This window comes from Eumetopias jubatus, unplaced genomic scaffold (genome assembly GCF_037043125.1).
Source record: "Eumetopias jubatus isolate StellerSeaLion01/CBP00866 unplaced genomic scaffold, mEumJub1_p1.0 scaffold_2, whole genome shotgun sequence".
In the NCBI taxonomy this organism is placed as follows: Eukaryota; Metazoa; Chordata; class Mammalia; order Carnivora; family Otariidae; genus Eumetopias; species Eumetopias jubatus.
The window spans coordinates 172802025-172822092 of record NW_028274808.1 but is presented as its reverse complement, the minus strand read 5'-3'; the positions used below and the strand labels follow the sequence as shown (position 1 = coordinate 172822092).

The 20068-nt window shown below is 35.0% G+C and overlaps 1 protein-coding gene across 5 annotated transcripts in view; it reads right to left on the bottom strand.

Annotated features, from left to right (window-relative positions):
• ARAP2 (ArfGAP with RhoGAP domain, ankyrin repeat and PH domain 2) overlaps positions 1-20068 on the bottom strand; it is a 181023-nt gene that overhangs the window by 61433 nt on the left and 99522 nt on the right. For all 5 annotated transcript variants that reach the window (XM_088021221.1, XM_088021224.1, XM_088021223.1 and 2 more), the window contains exons 20-22: positions 8713-8876; positions 3897-4109; positions 624-729 (exon numbers count right to left, since the gene is read on the bottom strand). In XM_088021221.1, coding sequence (XP_087877347.1) covers positions 624-729; positions 3897-4109; positions 8713-8876 — 483 coding nt within the window. The remainder of the gene's footprint in view (positions 1-623; positions 730-3896; positions 4110-8712; positions 8877-20068) is intronic.

Genomic DNA, 20068 nt, shown 5'->3' with positions numbered 1-20068 from the left:
CTTAAAATCTAGGATTGTGGTACTTCCAGCTTTACCGCTATTTCTCACGATTGCTTCGGCTATTTGGGAACTTTGTGATTCCATGCAAATTTTAGGATTACTTGGTTTTAATTCTGAAAAAATCCATTGGTATTTTGACAGGAATTACATTAGATCTATAGATTGCTTTAGGTAGTATGGACATTTTAACAATTTAATTCTTCCAATCTTTGAGCATAGTATATCTTTCCATTTATTTCTGTCATATTCAGTTTCTTTCATCAGTGTTTTATAATTTTTGGAGTACAAACCTTTCACTTCATTGGTTAAGTTTATTCCTAAGTATTTTATTATTTTTGGTGCAATTATAAATGGAATTATTTTCTTAATTTCTCTTTCTGCTACCTCATTATTAGTCTCTAGAAATGCAACAGATTTCTATATATTCATTTTGTATCCTATGACCTTACTGAATACATTTATCAGTTCTAGTAGTTTTTTGGTAGATTGAAACCATTTTTAAGATATGATGGGAAATTCACAGTCCCATATAGAAAGTTTGCTATACTACTTTAAATTTAAGAAATAATGATGTATTGAAAGGCATGTTTGAAATGTTTAGGAAAGCTCATGAAACCACCCACCTGTAAAGGTGTTCAATTACAGCTGCCAACGTTGCTTGGTTGACCCCTGGAAGAGTACGTATAAATGCTCCATACTTTTTAATTCTTTCCTTGTCATCCTGAGTATCTAGAGGTTAAAAATAAAACAAAACAAAAAACAATTTTAGGCCTAAACCAAGAGTCTGTACTACAAATTTGTCTTTTAACAGTATTTTAAAACAGTAGTCATTATTGTATTTCACTAAGTGATCTAATCGAATTTCAATAGAATAAACATTCAAACTTCTCTAATAATGGAAAAGCATTTACATCAACATTACATGATAATAAGCTATAGTTTTAATACTTTCTGATTAAAAATGAAGCACTTTCAAAACCCAGGTTTGCGTTTTATCTTCCACTTTACGAACAACTGAACTTCAACTAATAGGAATATATTTAATTAATAACTCAAATTGGAGTACAAATTGAGAGATAAACCAAAAGTACTTTCTTTGGCTATGGAAAGATTTCACTATCTGTTATTTGAAAATGACATTTCTGATTTCTTCTCTTTGTGAAATCACAAAAATCTTACCAAAACTATGAACCATCCCAAAGCTATGAACTGCATTACCCCGCAGATCCATGTATAGGGCCTTTTACAAAGCCTGGCACCTCCAACTCCTTGGAAAAGGGAGGGGGTAATGAAAGAAGTCATGTGCAGGCGCTGAAAACTATTACACAGACTTAGAGTAGAATGGACCCTCTGTTATGGAAAGGAGGATGAAAAGGAATTATGCTTCCTTATCCTAACTCCAGAGGTTAAATACTTGGAGAAACCAGACCCAGGAACTCCCAAAGTTTTAGACTCTAGAAGATGTATAGTGGTGGTCTGATCTGACCTGCTAGCTCATAAGAGAAATGAAAGGCCATTCTTCAAATAAATAACCCTTGTGCTGACTTTGTAACTTAAGGGAATTGCACTTATATATTCCCTTGTAATTCCCAACTACCTTTGGAAACAAGACTTTTTCATTTTCTGCTTAGCCCTACCTATTCTATTCACAGAAAGACAGTAGCACATTAATGATTCTTTAAAAGTACACAGTCACTTGTAAAGGGCATTAGGATCCCTGGGGAGGTAAGAAACTCTGTGGCACATTTCTGAAGTAGACTCCTATTCAAAACTGTAACTGATAGCTCTTTTGTTCTGATTTAGCCTGCCTGTAAGGTCTCCGAAAGTAAACGTGATCATACTGACTTAAGCGTGCTAGTAGATGACTCTCTAAAAGCAAGAGTGGAAAACACCCAAATTACATTCAAAGGACTATACTGGAAGTGAATGAAGAATTATCTATCATCTCTAGTACAATCCAAATATTTACCCTCTTCTCATCCAGTTTCTAACTGTAATGGTATTTATTTAATAAAATGTAATTAATTCTACTACACTTACTATAAGAAGTCATGCTAGTACAGCATATTTTCACGAATCTAATAAGGATAAAATAGATGATATTTTCAAAGTAAAGCTTAAGCAATTTGAAAGTAAAACAAGATAGATTTCAGGTCATATAGAAAATACAAGGAACTGTTCAGCTAGCCACAGACTTCAATGTAATGGTGTTCTTAGAACAGATCATATATCATATAAATAAGTGGAATGACACTGCAAGGCATTCTTTGCCTCAGTGCACAGGACCCACGAGAGCTCTCCTACGAGGTCACCACGAACATTCCGGTTTATTCTTGTCAGATCCAACATAGGGCACTTCTGACAAGTCAGGGCTATGCTGGATCTAAAAGCAAATGACTTTAAGGCTATCTGACCTAGTATCCAAAACCTTCTCCAAGAATTCACATACAAATAAAAGGTGAACACATTCCTCTTTGACACATGCTACTATCTACCAACTACCTCCCCCTGACAACATTAAAGACATCTTTGTCATAGAACCTGGTAACTGAGCAAAAGTCTATTTGCCTCAAATTTTTGATAACTGATTTTACAACAAAGACAAATTATAAGCCTTTATCGAGATGCTATAATTTCATAGTTATAAATTACAAAGAAATCTTTCTGAAACAAAAATGAGGGTGGCAAGATAACTGAGCTTAAAGAGATATATTATCTAATTCCATATTTTATATCCCATGTAATTATGCAATCAACTCTCTTTTTGATTGGAGTTGAACCTATTGATTTGAGAAATATCAAGAGGCAAATAAAAGGCTTCTGAATTGGTAGTTAAAAAAGAAAAGCTTTATTTTAATAACAATCCCACTCCCTACTTGCTGACACTAATACAGGTCATTCTTGGGATAATTTTTCAACCTGTGGATGTTTTATGACATCATTTCCACATTAACCCCTTAAAATATATTTATATTTGAGATTAAACAAATACTTTCACTGAAAAAGCCCATTTCTCAACAGAGGAATATCATATAGTGAAATTCAAAGGTCACTTTTGCAAAAAATCTTGAAACAGATTAAATGTACAAGTGAGAAATATATTAGTAAAGTATGGTAAAAAATTCAATATTTTTAATTAAAAAAATGAAGATTGAAAATCATTTTTAAAAACTGTAAACATATGAGAAATGTTTGTGGTTTATTGATATAATAAGGATTATATATAAATTATAGGTGTAGGGACAAAGACTATAAAATAATATATAAGAATGAAAATTGTTCTATTAGAGAGATGGGATTAAAAGTAATGTTTACATTTAAGTCTTCATTTTTGTAACGTTTTTATAAAAGGAGTTATTTTGAATTAATGGATGTAAATGTAGGTTTTACTGAATCAATTTAACCCAATAAGTGATTAAATAAACTACTTTTCTAGGGTCATTTCTTAAATAGTATAAAGCTTTTTTTAATTAATGAAAGAAAAATGAAGAAAGAAAGAGTTAAAAAAAAATACTGTTATGTACCCTTACAGAGGTAAATGATAGAGGTGAAGAGCCAATGGGGAAATGAGATAAAACAAATCTTATATTACACCTTTCATTTTAATCTTAATGAGAAATTAATAGCATACATGGACTTGACCATAACACTTCCAAAGTTAAAGCAAACACTAAGAAATCTGAAAACTAAGAATTACTTTAACATACTATTTAGCAATTATTACTATAAATTTATTTTGAGGTAGATATAAACAACTATTGATATTTGCACAATTTCTGTTCTAAGCCAATATGTACATTTTTCCTTTCAATTAAATTCTCAGATTAAAGATCTTAAAAATATAATTATCAAATTAGAAGGCAAGCATTTATTATATTCTATATTATATGTATTACCTAAAGCAGAGATCCAATATGGATAGAGCTCCTTTGTAAGAAGTGCATCATCAATGTCAGAGAGAAATTTTTTCAGCACGCCTGTCACATCTTCAAGCTGATGTTTTCCAGCTCTCAATTTAAAGCTTCTTGCATCCTTTTTGAAACTCTCCAGGAGTTCACTTATGTGCAAAGGATCACCATTCTTTTGATAGATATATTTGCACCCTAAACCTTTGTTTAAAAAAAAAGTTATATGAAAAAAAGTCAAAAATCAAAAACCACTTTTATATCTCAGAAATAGAAAACTTTTGTGTTAGGATATTAAGCAAGACAAAATCATTACCCAAGAGTTGATATAAACATGCATGAGGGAAAAAGCCTCCCCAGCCCACTAATTTTAGTATTTAAAATGTAAACCTGATGAGCTATTTCAGCCTCAGCTGTTAGCAAACCCCTGGTCAGCCTTTCCCCCAGTTTTTCATGGTATCTGCAAATGTTCTTTTACCACAGGTACCCTATCTTCACTTTGTCTCCCAGAATTCAAGCTTGTCTCCAGTTTCACCAGTAAAGAGGCTCTCTGGTATATTTCTTAACCATCTGTACTCGTATATTAATTTCTGTTTCACATTTTCACCTTCTTCTAGATGAGATAGTTGGGTCATCTTTTCTTTGTTCATTTTGTTTTGTTTTTTTTGAGGGGGGAGAGGGGCAGAGGGAGAGGAAGAGAATCTCAAGCAGGCTCCACACCCAGAGCCCAACATGAGGCTCAATCTCCCAACCCTGAGTTCATGACCTGAGCTGAAATCAAGAGTCAGACACGTAACCAACTGAGCCACCCAGGCGCCCCAAGGGTCATCTCCTTTTCAAAGTTATTGATTCATTAAGTGCCCTATATAAACAAAGGGGGGAGGCATGGTTAGTAAGAGGAAGAAGAGTAAAGAGGAGTGATTGTAATGATGATGATACAAAAAAATTAAATGCTCCCTTGCCCCCCCTCCCAGGTCTCTGGTGTCTCCTCCTTCCAAAACCCCGCTGAATTTCCTGTATTTATTCTCCTACCATCTCACCTTCCTGTTCATCCTTGAACCACAATCTTGCTTCTGTGCCCAATCCCCACTCTACTGGGACCATTCTTCATCAAGAATTCCAATGACATCCTATTTTCTATATGCTTTTCTATTTTTATCCAATGAGAATCCCCTGCAGTATTTGACATTCCAAATGAATCCCTGCTAAAATTCTTTTAATTTCATGGCTTTCATGACATTATGATCCCATATCTTCCTCCCCCCTTCCTCTATGATAACTCTTCCAGTCCTCTAGTTATACAACCACCTAGTATTTACTAATCATTCCAGAAATCCATCCTCAAGTCTCTTCTCTTCCCAATTCCCCAAAAAATTCTCTGGGTGAACCCATCCAACTTTATCACTTCAACTACTACATACACATTTTCACCCAGGTTTTCATTTCTAAGATGTCAAACACACACACCCTTTAATATACAGATTCTTTATAAAATACCTGTAACACACACACACGATTGTCATGGACAAATCAAAAAAATCTGAGGAATCAAGTCTCCTGCCCCATTTGCTATGTCACCTACCAATCCCAATACATTCTTTATCTTGTTTCTGTATCTCAATACATGGCAGTGCCTTCTCCCCAGTTCTCTGTAAGTCAGAACTTTTCTTTCTCATTTACAGTATTAAAATGAAACAAAACAAATGTCACATATATTTTTCATCACAACCTTGCTCTCAAAACTGTCCCCCTTTTTCCATCTCACGTACTGTTATTTTTTGCACTTGATTCCTCACTACATTTTCACAACACCCTGCCGCTATTCTTGGGCAGCTCTCCAGTCCGCCTCCACACTGATAACAGCTTGATCCGAGATACAGGTCTGCTGGTGTTACCAACAGGCTTAAAAAACTGCATACCACCTTCCCACTGCCTAGAGGGCAAGTTTGTGTATATATTACAACATTTAAGGCTCTACATGAATAAGCCTAACCCTCCTGCCTCTTATCTCTGGTTCTCCCAACACTAAGCTCTGGCCACATTTAACTACACAAAGTTCCCTCAACAGATGACTTCCCCATGGTCGCACCCTGTCCCTCCTCCTAGAGTCCTTACTCCCTTCTTCTAACTAGCTCCTGTTTTCTCTTAATCATGGTAGGCACCACATCTCACCCATGAAGCTCCCTACGACCACCCCTACTCTGGGTGAAATTCACCCTGTACCAACCCCTGAACCTCTCTACCACAGAATTTTGTACACTTGAGATGTAATTGCCCAGCTGTTTGTCTTTGATTCAAAAAATGTGTAAAAACCTAGAAGGCAAGGATGTCTTGCTCTCTGCGTACAGTTAACTACACTATGACTAGAACTTAGTAAGCATTCAATAAATGATTATTTAATGCAAGAATAAGCAAATTCTACAAAAACAAAAAAATTGGGACTAAGTTTTTGAGATATTATGTTCCTAGTTGAGTGAATTTCTAATAGCTAGTCCTCAAATAAGTTAACTGCATGTGAATTTAAAAATTTTGTTTACATAAATTAATTTCCCCAAAAAACTACTATAACCCATTAAAAAATTAAAACTCTAAAAATTTGACTGTGAACTTGGTCAAGTTCAAATCTTGACACTGTGAACACAAAAAATTGGTCTTCAGATTTTACTTATTTGAGAGAGAGAGCTAGAGAGCACAAGCAGGGGAGAAGGAGAAGCAGGCTCCCCACAGAGTGGGGAGCCTGATGCGGGGCTCGATCCCAGGACCCTGGGATCATGACCTGCGCCCAAGGCAGCTGTTTAACCGACTGAGCCACCCAAGCACCCCTGGCCTTCAGATTTTAATACAAAGGTCAGGAAGTTCAAAATAATTGCTGTTGTAAGCTCTGAGTCAACCATCTGCATTCTATTAATCACTGGGCATTTTCTAAATGCATATGATATCTTCCCTTCTATACATGCTGGCAACATTGGATTTTCCCCATGTTCTGTTCATTAAAAACCAAACAAAACAAAACATAGAGTCTTTCATTGGCTTTATTACTTTAATATGCAAGTTAATGTACCTTGTGCCAGAGTTACAAAGTAGTTTTAATGTATGAAATTTGGTTGAAAACAATCTAATGCTTAATGATTTTAAATTCAAAGAAACACCACAAAGAAACTTCTGATTTCCCTAGAGAAACATTAAATTAGATACATTGAAGCCAGAAGAGTTATTTTAATCATTTCTCAGCTTAAGAAAGACCCTATGCCATTATGAAACTAACATGATGTGAAAATTCCCAATGAGGTTATGCTCTTGCTAAAACATAATATGTGTGTAATTCATTTATACCTACGAAATTCAAGTGCGCTAATAAGGAATGGCTAATAAATGAAGACCATAACCTTCCTCCTCCCCCATTTTCATATAAACAGATGATTACCATTGATAAGGAGAACACAGACATACTATCATAGGAAGAAATTTCATAGAGTAATAGACACATAATGTGATTACATATTTACAGTAGATATATAATTCAAACCTATATAATTTAAACAGTGAATCTGAGTATCAATGATAACTGTACTTGGATTACATGTGAAATAAACAAAATACATAAAATGCCACTCTCCCCAGAAGAAAATAGATTAATGTATGCATGTTATAAATTTAATTTCTAAAAATTATTTTCTTCGTGGCCTTTGTTATTTTTGACATTTTGCTCATATCAGTTTATTGTCAGTTCTCATACTAAAACCCATGATTCATGGCTTTGTCTTTAACTTCTTACTCCCATTGCTGTATTTCCAGTACCAAGATCAATGGCTGGCACACAAGAGACAATAAATAAGTAAGGAACTAATAACACAATGTTTTACAGCAGCTCCCTCACTGATTACACCCTCTTTTCAAATTAAAAACACCCAAGGACATTTCTAATATTGAGAGAACAAAAATAAAAGTTAATTGCTTTTCAAAATATAAGATCAATCATTTTACTTTTCCACATTTGTAATCTAAATCAATGGCACTTATCTACAGATTAACAGGTAGAAAACATTTTTATATTAAAAATATAGTTAACAAATTTCTACCTTTTAGAGTATTAAGGAAATACGTAGCAGAAAGAAGGAATTTGAGGAATTCAAAGTAATTTGAAAATAAACATGAAAAATCAAGGCATACTTTATTTACTTTTCAGGGACATCTAAAATACTATCATAGCATATTAAATTAAAATGAAGCTAGACCATGTATGTGTCAACCAGTTTTTTTTTACTTGCAAGCTATTCATAAAAATGCCTGTTAAAATTAAGTCAAAACTATTACGATAACCATGATTCTTAATGTAAACATGTGAACAAGAGCATGTTGAATGAAATAAATGAACACACAGACTTTGAATGTATGGCACCAAAAAAATAAATTCCTCTACATACTGTCCCATAGTTTTCCACTTCCAAAAACATGCTTATGGGGCAACCCTTTGCCTTTTCCTAGACTTTACTGTAGGCTTGTAACCTCTTAAAAACATAGTCTTCAACCTATTTCTAATATACATTTTATAATATAGATTCTTTCTATCTGGCATTTAAAATTTTTATGCATGTGAAAGAAGAAAACAGTAAAAGTACATTACGTAATTTGAATTTTATTGGGAGAAGGAATGGCATTTGGCTGAACAGGGACTACGTTTTTATTTTTCACGGATGTACTTACAAATATAAAGAGCTCTAATGCAGTCCAATGGAGGTACCACTTAAAAACTCTAAGAATGATAGTATGAGTTCTGGGGGTTGAATAAAAACTCTGTGATACTTACCATACTGTGTAACAAATGCTATACAGCTGTTCACAATAATAGGAACATCATTTTTGCTGAGCTGCTGATCCTGTAATGCATTACCATCTGTACCTGCTGCTTTCTCAATTGCGGTATGCCAGACTGTGAAATCCAACTTGGTATGCCCATGGATGTATAATGTTCTGTAAAGTTTAAAAGCATTTCAAATTATAATTTGGATGTTGTTTTTTTTTAATTCTTACTTCTAGACAGATTATCCTTAAATCCATACAAATGTGATCTTGTCTCATCCGTGAGAAGAAAACCCCTCTGTCTACAACTAGCTTCCATTCCATCTCTCTTTTGCCTGTGCAGTTACATCTCTCCAGGAAGTACAGAAGTTCTATGAATTCATGGTCTCACCTCCCTTCATTTCCTGACCCCTTTTATTTTGTTTCTGAATAACTGAACTGAAACTACTCTGGCCAACATCATGGGTGACTGGATTTTGTGGCTACATTTTTCAAGATTTTTAAAACTGTCGATGATTTCATTTCTTAAGAAAAAAAAATACATTTTGGCTTTTGTAATGCAATTCTTTCTGGTTTTTCCTCCTGTCTTTCTGGTCACTCAATTTCTACACAAGCTCACTTCCTCTTTTTGAACCTCAGTGCACTTGCATGAACTCCAAAGACTGTGCAAAGACCTGTCATTCATCCAGGCCAGTGGTTTCAGCCCTCATCTGGAGGTGGTAACTCCAAATCCCTATCTCCAGGTTATAACTTTATCTCACAGATCAGATCTCCATGTGACTGAAAAGCAAGAGCATAAAGCAGCCAAGAGACTGGAAAATGTAATCACCTCTCAAATTCAAATTTTCACTCTGCACTTGCTTCCTTTGTGATCTGGGACAAGTTATCAACCTTCTTTGGGCCTCAGTTTCATCAGTGGCAAAATGAGGGTAATAATAGTATACACCTCAACACTCAGTGAATGTAATATTAATAACTAAGTAGTAAACCATAATACTAATTATTATTAATTTTTGGACACCCTCATCTTAATGTGCCACAGTTATCTCAAAACTTTCTCTTTCTCCTACCAAACTGGTACTGAAATTCTCCACTTATCCCACCAGAAATCTAGGATTTTTTTTTTTTTTTTAAGAGACAGAGAGTGTGCACACACACATGCAAGTTGTGGGGGGAGGGAGAGAATTTTAAGCAGGCTCCACGACCAGCATGTCTAACACAGGGCTCAATCTCATAACCCTGAGACACCCAGGCACCCCAGGATTAATTAATTTTAAATTGGCTCCCGCCCCCCCAACCCCATCACTGCCACATGAATTCTGTTGATTCTTATTCCTGAATATATTTACTCTGCTTCCTCTTCATTCTGACATTGTTTGATTTCAGGTCTTCACACTGCTCCTTAAGGTCGCTAAAATGCCTCCTAATAAACTTGCTTTCCCACTTCTCCACCTCTCTAATCTCCACTCCTCAGGGCTGCCAGAATGATCTAATATGCAAAACTAATCTCAAGACTGAGAAATGTAACTGATCTACCTAATACACAGAAACAGAGAATTAGGCAAAATAAGACAGAGGAATATGTTCCTAATGAAAGAACAAAACAAAATCTCAGAAAAACTAAACAAAACAGAGATAAGCAATCTATCTGATAAAGAGTTCAAAGTAATGGTCATACCACTAAATCAGCTTTGCAAGAAATACTAAAGGGGATTCTTTGAGTGGAAAGGAAAGACCAAAAGTGACAAAGACAATAAAGGATCTGAGAAAATCTCCAGGAACAACACATAATAAAATGGCAATAAATACATATCTATCAATAATTACTTTAAATGTAAATGGACTAAATGCTCTAATCCAAAGACATAGGGTGTCACAGTGAATAAAAAAACAAGACCCACCATTATGCTGTCTACAAGAGGCTCATTTTAGACTTAAGGACACCTACAGATTGAAAGTGAGGGGATGGGAGCACCTGGGTGGCTAGTTAAACGTCTGCCTGGGATCGAGCCCCACATCAGGCTCCCTGCTCAGTGGGGAGCCTGGTCCTCCCTCTTGTGTGCTCTCTGTCAAATAAATAGATAAAATCATACCAAAAAAAAAAAAAAAAAGAAAGAAACAAAAGAAAGAGAGGGGATGGAGAAACATTTATCACACAGATGTACGTCAAAAGAAAGCTAGAGTGGCAAATACTTCTATCTGACAACCTAGACTTTAAAACAAAAGGCTGTAAGAACAGATAAAGAAGGATACTATATCATAATAAAGGGGACAATCCAACAAGAAGATCCAAAAATTATAAATATTTATGCCCACAACATGGGAGCACCCAAATATATAAAACAATTAATAACAAACATAAAGGAACTAATTGATAATAACGCCATAATAGTAGGGGACTTTAACACCCCGCTTAATCAATAGATAATCTGAACAGAAAATAAACAAGGAACCAATGGCTTTGATTGACGCTAGACCAGATGGACTCAAAGTAAGGATCATAAAGATATTTACTAAAATCAAAGGAGAAATAAATGAACACAGGTAGAACTTCAATGAAGAGGAAGAAAATATAAAAAAGAATCAGGGCTGAAGAATACAATAACTGGAAGGAAGTTAGGAATCAACAGCAGATTAAAAGATGCAGGAGAATGGATCAGTGCAGAGGAATGGAAGACTGAGGAATGAAAATCACCCAATCAGAACAGCAAAAAGAAAAGGTAATTTAAAAAGTGAGCATAGTTTGAGGGACCAATGGGACAACGTCAAGTATTCAAATACTTGCATTATAGGGGTCCCAGAAGGAGAACAAAGAGAAAAAAAGACAGAAAACCTATTTGAAGAAATAATGCTTAAATACTTCCCTAACCTGGTAAAGGAAACAGACATCCACGTCCAGGAACAGAGTCCAAATAACATGAACCCAAACAGACCCACACCAAGACGTATTATAACTAGTATAAAGAATTAAATCGAGACTCTTAAAAGCAGCAAGAGAAAAACAACTATTTACATACAAGGAAACCCCCTTATGACTATCAGCTGATTCTATAACAGAAATTTTACAGAAGGGAGTAACATGATATATTCAAAGTGCTGAATGGGAAAAAAAAAAAAATACAACCAGGAATACTCTACACCCAGCAATAGTAAAGGAGAGATAAGAAGTTTCTCAGATAAGCAAAAACTAAAGGAGTTCATCAAACCAGCTACAAGAAATGTTAAAAGTATGTCTTTAAATAAAAAAGAAAAGGCCATAACTGAAATTAAAAACTATGAAAGAAAAAAATATCTCATTGGTAATGGTAAATATATATAGTAAAGGAAGAGGATCTAGCTACCGATATAGCTAGAATGTAGATTAAAAGACAAAAGTAGTAAAATCATCTAGGACTACTAAGATAATAATGTGTAAAATGTGATTATCAAAAACAGAAAATGTGGTAGGGGGTAGGCAGTTAAAATGTAGTGCTTTTAGAACATGCTTGGGCGTAACCATTAACTTAAAGCAAACTACTATACACTAAGGATATTACATATGAACATCATGGAAACCAAAAACCAATTATCTATAAAAGCTGCGCGCGCGTGCGCACATGCGCGCGTGCGCACACACACGCACACACACACACACACACACACACACACAAAATGAAGAAAAAGGAATACAAACAACACCAGGGACCAAATGTCACCAAATCCTAAGGGAAGAGAGAAGAAAAGAACAAACTACAACAACAACAGAAAACAATGAATAAAATGGCAATAGGTACACATCTATAAATAACTACAATAAGAACTAAATGTTGCAATCAAAAGAGAAAGTGGGAGGGTGAATGGATTATTAAAAAGACATATATATGTATGTATGTAGGTATATGCGCTGTCTATAAGAGACCCACTTCAGATCTAGAGACACACACAGACTGAAAGTGAAGGAATGGAAAATGATATTCCATGCAAATGGAAATAAAAAGAAAGTTGGTGTAGCAACACTTTATATTAGATAAAACAGACTTTAAAACAAAAAAATGTAACAAGGGACAAAAAAAACACTACATAACGATAAAGGGATCAACCCAACAAGAGGGTAGAACACGTGTAAATATTTGCACACCCACATATGGACGCCTAACTATATAAAGCAAATATTAAGACATAAAGGAAGAAATTGACAGTATATGTGTATACATATATATATGTTTATATGTATATGTTTATATGTTTGAATGAAACATTACTGAGCCATAAAAAAGAATAAAATCTTGCCATTTGTGACAACATGGGTGGACAGAGGTGGTATTATACTAAGTGAAATACGTCAGAGAAAGACAAATATCATATGATTTCACTTAAATGTGGAACTGAGGAAAAAAAATAGATACTGACCCTTAGATACAGTGAATAATATGGTGGTTGCCAGAGAGAAGGAGAGTGAAGGGATGGGGAAAATAGGGGAAGGGTACAAACTAAGTAGAAAATAAGAGGTACAAACTTCAAGTTAAAATAAATGTGACATAGGGATACAATGTACTACATAGGGAATATACTAATATGTAATAATCTTTTATGGTGACAAATGGTAGACAGGTTTATTATGGTGATCACTTCACCATATATATATAAAGGTTGAACCACTACATGTACACCTGAAACATTACGTGTCAACTACACTTCAATTAAAAAAAATTAAAAATGAATTGATAAATAAATAAATGCAAAGCCAGCGGCATAATTTTCTAGTTATTTCCCTTCTACAGCTCCGGCGTTTTCAAGACTAAAAGGCCTTTATGATCTGGCCCATACTTTCCCCTCCAACTCTGCCGGTCTCCTACACTAAAGACACACTTAAAAAAAAATCCACATGTTATTGCAATAAATATTTCCTGATCTTTGGCTGGCTACTCCAACTCTCTCCCAAGTATACTCCAGGTAACCCTCCCTGACACTCTATCCCTAATAGCCTATCCCTAAGATCCAGATGCTTAGTACGTGTGTCCCTTCTTAATTATGAATAGCTGATTTGCCCTCTATTATACCATCTGTTCTATGTATAAATGTTTTTGCAAGCCAAACTTGGCACAGACAAGCAAGGAAGAAAGCATTTTGGTATGTCTAGTCATAAGCACGGTGCACGGCATTTTGCGGTACATAAGTTTTTTAAGTCCTATTACTAGATATGAAAAATTTCACTTGAAAAACAAGTTAAAAGTAATCACTGATGTATATTTATATCAAAGTAAAACTATTTGATCTTGATTTCAAACTCTGAACAGGCTACTTTGGGTTCAACTAAAGAGAAAGAAATGAGCTGCATGAACACTAGGTTGTTGTTTTTCGTTTTGTTTTGGGGGAGCTCATCTTTTACATTCCTGGTAATTCACTAGCCCTAATTTAAAAAGAAAATAAAAGTCCACCTTTCTTTCCTTCAGTTTCTTCTCTATAAATGTTTCTCTAAGAAGATAAAGTTAGCAGCTTTACTACACACACTGCTAACATCTTCTGAACTTGCTAGAACGACTACTTCTTCCCTGACATGCATGCCTGTAATCTTCATCTCTTGCTTTCTGACATATGTATCTATTGTTCTTACTCTCCACTGTGCCAGAGCAGCCCTGACCTCCTGTTTCTGAATTTTCTTTTTGAAGAAATCTGACACTTGCTGTAATATTGCTGACATGCTTTTAGCCTTTTCGTTTAACTCAAATCATCTTTAGCTCAAAAGCGTTCTATTGCTGGGTACATTTGTCTAACTGAAACTATATAACTCAGGTAACTTCCCTGAGAAATATCAAGCCTCCACATTATGTAGACAATCAAAATTAGGACTTGCTAAATTCAGGAGTTTAGGTAAAGGGAAAGTTTTAATTTTAGTTGATTCTTACATATTTTCTTTTTTTTTAACTTGATACTTTAAATATATACAAAATATTTGGTATTATTTGCTTATAAACAAACAGGTACAGTGAAAGAAATCCAAAATGCAACAACCTTCCTGCAATACCAGTATAATTCTGCCATCAACTGTGCACATTTCAAACTTTGTTTTTCTATTCAGAAGAAATCCCATGATGACAAGTTTAGCTGTCTCCTTGTGAACTAGTGAGGGGTAGAACAAGTAATGACAAGTTAACTCCTGAGTCAACCTGTCAAGCACTGAATCCTAAAATATAGCATCTAGTGAAGTAGATGTATGACATTTAATAGCCTCAGTTCAACAACTTTCTCCTGTGATGCTTATCTAATCTCTGTGCCTGGAATAAAGCATCAAAAGACATTTTCAACACATATACTGGCCGACTTTGTGATTCCAAGTATTATCAAACAATGATTTTACATTTCTAGATAAGAATTCCAAAGAAATATTTCATTTACATCTTGAAAATTTGAAAAGTTACTTTGAGGAACTCTAACTACAGAGAAACAAATTATTCTAATTGTCCATTTCTCAAATTTTAAAGGGCACTTCAATGTCATATAAAGAAATATTCTTATATCCTATGACGAATCAAGACAGTTCAATAAGACCTAGAAACCAACCCCCAGGACTTACAAAAAACAATTTTCTCAAAATTGCAACATAATAACCACAAAGTATGGACAGACTATCATATTCTAGCCTGGTCTACTGCCCAACACCAGAATGCCTTCACAAATAAATTTGACTGTATAAAAAATAAATACAATTACATAAAGAACATTTTAAACACAACCAAAAAGCTAACAGCATGCCCCACAAAAATAACTGAAAAAGGGAGTATCTTATGCATTTACACAAAAATGAAAACACTGAGTCTTTTAGTATAAGTCAGCATTTGTTTGGCCATACTGTTTTGCTTTCATTTCTGAAAGATACTTTTGCTATATTTAGTATTTTAGGTTAACAGCTGCTGGTTTGCTTATTTTGTGAGTTTTTGTTGTTGTTGTTGTTTTTCTCCAGCACTTGAAAAGATTTCAATATACTATCTTCTGGCTTGCACTGTTTGTGACAAGACACTCTCATATTTGTCCCCTATATTTAATGTGTCTTTTTTCTCTTGATACTTAATTTTTTTTCTCTCAAAATGGTTTTCAGCAATTTGATTATCATACTTTAGGTATGCTGATCTTAGTACACATGTGGGTTAATAGTTTTTATCAATTTCACATAAGATTTGCCCATAATTCTTCAAAGATTTTTTGACTTCTTTCTCTTCTCTCATTTTGGGATTCTAATTAACACTTACATGAGATTGCTTGATATTGCCCCACTGGTCACTGAGGCTCTGTTGATTTTATTTAGTCTTTTTCCTTTCCATGCTTGTGTTTTGATCCTATTGTCATGCTTTCAAGGTTACTGATCTTTCAAGGTCACTGATCTCTTTTTTATGTAGAATCGACTATGGCATTAAGCTGATAGTGAAGTTTTCTTTACAGAGTGTGTATTACTTAGGTTTTAGAAATTCCATTTGGTTCTTTTTTTAGTTATCCATTTTTCCTCATTATGTTTATGTTTTCTTTTACATCTCTGAACACATTTATAATATTTAATAATCCCAATTTAGGGTCTTTGCTAATTCCATTATCCTTCTCATTTCTGGTTCTGTTTCTGTGAACTGATTTGCAGCTTTTTCACAACACTAGTAATTTCAATCATACGCTAGACATTATGAGTGCTGAGTGTCAGGACTGTTGTCTTCTTTTAGAGAGAGTTGATGTTTATTTTGGCATCATTTGCCTGTTTGACACCTGGCAACTAAATTACTTGTGGAGCACTGGGATCCTTTGGAAGTCTGTTTTTTTTTTCCCTCAGATTTGCAGATATTTTTTTTTATTAACATATAATGTATTATTTGTTTCAGAAGTACAGATTTGTGATTCATCAGTCTTACACAATTCACAGCGCTCACCATAGCACATACCCTCCCCAATGTCCATCACCCAGCCACCCGATCCCTCCCACCCCCCACCACTCCAGCAATCCTCAGTTTGTTTCCTGAGATTAAGAGTCTCTTATGGTTTGTCTCCCTCTCTGGTTTCATCTTGTTTCATTTTTCCCTCCCTTCCCCTATGATCCTCTTGTCTTGTTTCTCAAATTCCTCATATCAGTGAGATCATATAATAATTGTCTTTCTCTGATTGACTTATTTTGCTTAGCATAATACCCTCTAGTTCCATCCATGTCATTGCAAATGGCTAGATTTCTTTTTTTGATGGCTGCATAATATTCCTGTGTGTGTGTGTGTGTGTGTGTGTGTGTGTGTGTGTGTGTACACACATCTTCTTTATCCATTCATCTGTCAATGGACATCTAGGCTGGAGGTCTGTTTTTAAGCTTAGTAATAAGGTAAAAATAAATCTACCTTTACCCTACAGCTAGTTTAGCCTTAAATCAATAGTGTTACCTTTGGGGTCTCTGCCAATGCCCTGTATGTTTAATGAGGTCTCACCTAGCGGGATGGAATGTGACCGCACTCCATCTAAGTTCTGGGCATTGTTCAATTCACAGTACCATGGCCCGGCCTCTGGGAATCTCACCGACAAATATCCAGATTAGTACTGAGCCACAGGTGAAAAGGAAACTGCTATGAAGACTTCCAAAACTCTCTTCTACATATTAACCTCTGTTCTAATATTCTCTCTGGAAAATTTTAGCTACTTCAGATTCCCCAAACTCCTATATCTACCTTTGCAATGTAGCAAAACCACCACATTCTGCTTCGGTCTCCCCTTTCCCTGTGCCATGGAAGGAAAAGGGCCTGCAGGTAGAGAGACAAGGTGATCTTAAATCTTACTTCATTTGTTTCTCTTCTCTTCATAATCATAATCCTGGAATGCCTATTGTCCCAGAGTCTGAAAATAGTTTCATATATTTTGTCTGGCTTTCTAGTTGTTTGAAATGGGAGGGCATGTTCCATGCCAGTTATTTCTTCATGGTCAGAAATGGGAGTCTGGCACATTTTCTTTAGTCACTGCAACCAATCACTCTCATTTTAATTTATAGAAATACAGCATTTTTTCCCCACACCTTCAGATAAGAGTTCACTGCATAAGGATGGAAGTTTAGCCAGAAGCAACCAAACAATTGTGAAGAAAATCTGCAGATGCAGAGACTGTGTCACAAAAATAATGCAGAAATAAATACTATTCTAAATATCTTGTTTCGTCTAAAGCCAATAGTTCAGTAAGAAGTGTCAAAACACCTAACTCCCCAGGAAGGCAAAGGCTCCATTTTACAATCTCATCTCTGCACACTATTAGGCAATCACATATAGGAAAGGAAGAAACAGCCTTGTTTCAAGTCTGCTTAAAACCTTTAATGGTGTTCCACTGGCTGCAGAATAAATCCAAATTCACCCTTTTAACAACAGTATTTTTTTTTAAGTTTTAAAATATCTTTCAAAAAACTACATCTTCTGTACCCTTGTAAAGAACCTGCAATCCTTTTCCAGAACAAGACAAACTATTAACTACATTTAACTGATAATACTAATATGGTGTCAATCTATCTTTCCAGGTTCACTGGATCATGCTTCCTCCTCAGGAACTCAAGGTCCAGGTCAATTTGCACTGACATTGTTCCCTAGCCTTCCTATTCCTCTGAATCTATTGTTTCCACCTCCTGAATACTTCAGTCTCTTAGCCCCCTCATTTTCTTTTTTCTATTGAAATCCTACCTAGAATTCCAGATCCAGTTAAATACGCTTCTCTTAAAAAAAAAAAAAAAATTATCCTACTATTTATTGAGAAGCAATCTTCTCATTCTTTCATATCTCTTCAGATAATATCACATTTACTTGTTCATAAGCTTACATTCTAGCATTTGGATGGTGCTTTAAACTGAGTAAGAGAAACTTTGGAAGCAAATAATATATACTTTAAAATCTACCTTGTGGAGGGCGCCTGGGTGGCTCAGATGGTTAAGCGTCTGCCTTCAGCTCAGGTCATGATCCTGGGATCCTGGGATCGAGCCCCGCATCGGGCTCCCTGCTCAGTGGGGAGCCTGCTTCTCCCTCTGCCTTTCTCTCTCTCTCTCTCTCTCTGTCTCTTATGAATAAATAAAATCTTAAAAAAAAAAATCTACCTTATGTTAAATGGTCATGCATTCCCTCTATTGTAATTCTAACAAAAAATCACTTTATTAAGTTTGAATAGTCCCTTTCTTTTTGCAAAACCTGTGGGGGCGGTGAGAGAAGAGAATCTCGTTTGTCTTGGCAACATTCAGATTAAACTATCTCTATGAATTAAATCATCAGAAAGTTACAAAAGCAGTCAAGCTGATATTGTGGGCAATCGGCTACTATTTAATTTGCAATTACATGCACAATTTAGAAACCACTTTAAGATAATTCACCCTCCAGAGTATTGCTAACATATCAGCTGCTGCAAAATACAATTCAAGAGGAAAAAAAAACATCATATGCAATAAATTGATCTAAAATAAGAATCTTAAACTCAGGGCGTTAATCTCCCAAATTGAGAAAGGTAGTCTGTCCCATAATTGTGGAATGTATTGATGAAGTGTTTACTCTCCAGTGTTAGGTTCTTTATGTCTGGAATTTGCAATTAAAACTGAATGCAGCCAGGCTTGGGAGCCATCAAGTGTATTATGCTTTACTATAGGTCAACCAAGTAATCTTAAAAAACAAACACACACCCACTAAAAACAAACAAAAAAAATGCCAGTCTTTTCTGTTTCTGATAACATACCTGAGTTAGTCATATTGTATTCATTATGACCAACAACCTTTCAGCAAAAGCTTAATAAAAGGTGTCTTTGACAAATGGGCATGTAGCTACAGAAAGTGAAGATTGTGAACAGAGCAGCTTATTCATCAGAAAAAATATACAGAGTGTGCAGGCTAAAGTGCAGAAATAGTTTTCAAATTTTAAGAAAAGGATGTTTTGAACATTCTAGTTAAAGTGAATATATAACCTACTATCCAGGAAAATGCCTTCTAACCTCATGGTCCAGAACACTCACTAACAATAGATACTCAAAAACACTATCTTTTTTCACACAAAGAAATCCTAAGGCATAAAAGAAAAGCAAAATCTAAGTCCCAATAATAGCACCAAATAGCACCAAAGAGCATGCCAGAAACCCTTAAGTGTAATCAAGAAAGCTTTATTTTCCAAAATAATAATTTTTAAAGTACACAAAGAATACACATTAAAGTGACACCATCTGGAACACCTTCTGTTTAGAGCTTTTTAAAGCAAAAATGTTGTGTGTAAAATATTATTGTAATATTTTTCTGTCTAAAGACACTCATGCTATGCACATAGAGAAAATCACCAAGAAGATTAAAATCTATATCTAAATAGTGACTATATTCAGTGGACGATTATCAATTTATGAACTTTTCCATTTCAGCGGGGTT